Genomic DNA, 1,751 nt, shown 5'->3' with positions numbered 1-1,751 from the left:
CAGACACGTTACTATGAAAAAAGTCTTAGTCGTGTTCCATGGCCATGATTTTATAACTTTTATTAACAATTAACTGTGTATGAAGTGTAAGGAATCCTAAATGTCACTGTTTTAATTAAGGTTATGAGCTCCTATGATTCGGCAGTGTAAGCGTTTACTTTAACAATGCAATTATTTAAGCACTACAGACGGCTGCAGCACCACGTTTGCAGTGTTAACCCTCTCCTATGTGTACATTTAGACACTTAATGGTCTCAAAACACATTTGTCAAGATATATTTGAAGCCTTCGGTAGGAAGGAATTAGCGTGAATTCTGTAACGATCTCAGAAATGACTCGGACCTGTCGGTTCCTCGGGAGCTCTGTTACACAATTCCACTGGACTATAAACTGTAGAAATGACTGACATTATTTCCAGTCCTGTCTATCAGTGAGGATGAAGGTCACTTCTCAGTCTGGTTCCTCTACAGGTTTCTTCCTCATATCATCTCAGGGAGTTTTATCATCTCAGCTGCTTTGAGACAACGTTAAAAGCACAATACAAATATATTGAATTGAAATGAACAGAATAAACACTTTCTGATAACACAAACATTTGCTCGCACTCCAGCTTGGTCGGTCACCACACACCCCTGCACCTACACTCACACCTCTGCACTCACACACACCTGCACCTACACTCACACCTCTGCACTCACACACCTACACTTACCTCACACCCCTGCACTCACACACCTACACTTACCTCACACACCTGCACCTACACTCACACCCCTGCACTCACACACCTACACTTACCTCACACACCTGCACCGGCACTCACACACCTGCACTCACACACCTGCACTCACACACCTGCACTTCACTCACACACCTGCACTTCACTCACACACCTGCACTTCACTCACACACCTGCACTTCACTCACACACCTGCACTTCACTCACACACCTGCACTTCACTCACACACCTGCACTTCACTCACACACCTGCACTTCACTCACACACACCTGCCGTCTGAGCGAGAGGTAACTCCATACGGTATCCGAACATCAATCATTCACTTGAAGTTGAGTGGTTTTGAGCTGGACACTGAATCATACTTCGCTCTCAGCACAACAGGATAAACCATGTAACCAAAGACAAAGTTAAAGCACAAGCCTCATTTTATTAAGAAAAAGCAATGTACAGTCTCGCAGCGTCCGTCTTTAACAAACATGTCAACAGAATGTTGAGAATTCTACTAACAGCCACACGGCGTCCGTCCGTTTCCACGTCCCTCATCTCCATCATTTCTTGGAGAACTTGGCCTGCTTGTGTTTTGGTGGAGCCCATTTCAGACACAATGTGTCCACTGTGGAGAGAACAGAAGAGAAGATAACGGTGAGGTCACGGCTTCAGAGACATGAAGCAGAAACCGAAACCCATCAGGGACGTAGATATCGGATATTGTATTAATCGAGTATTCCACCGAAAATGTCATCGAGTCATCGGATAAAATGTATTTTTGCTTAATTAAAGAGCAATTTTAAATATAAGAGAAAATAAGACGGGGCTCTGCCTTTATGTCGTGCAACTTAACTTTCAGAACTAAAAGATTCTAAATCTACAGCTCCGGCAGAACAGAAGCCTTTACTGTCTAATTTGGAATTCTTTGTGGCATTTAAGACGCAAAAAAGGAACTAGAACCAGAACTAGAACAGGAACTTGGACCTAGAGGCCATGCCATGTGTCACTCTGAGCGCTTTAAGC

General features: G+C 43.9%; 1 protein-coding gene across 1 annotated transcript in view; it reads right to left on the bottom strand.

The window, feature by feature from the left end:
* Positions 1 to 1,147: 1,147 nt before the first annotated feature.
* The window catches only part of kat8 (K(lysine) acetyltransferase 8), a 6,333-nt gene continuing 5,729 nt past the window's right edge, over positions 1,148 to 1,751 (bottom strand). The window contains exon 11 of the mRNA XM_027134734.2: positions 1,148 to 1,353. Within this exon, the coding sequence (XP_026990535.1) occupies positions 1,289 to 1,353 (65 nt within the window). The 3' untranslated portion in view covers positions 1,148 to 1,288. The remainder of the gene's footprint in view (positions 1,354 to 1,751) is intronic.

The sequence above is a fragment of the Tachysurus fulvidraco genome, chromosome 15, assembly GCF_022655615.1.
Source record: "Tachysurus fulvidraco isolate hzauxx_2018 chromosome 15, HZAU_PFXX_2.0, whole genome shotgun sequence".
In the NCBI taxonomy this organism is placed as follows: Eukaryota; Metazoa; Chordata; class Actinopteri; order Siluriformes; family Bagridae; genus Tachysurus; species Tachysurus fulvidraco.
This window is presented reverse-complemented; position numbering and strand designations above follow the sequence as displayed.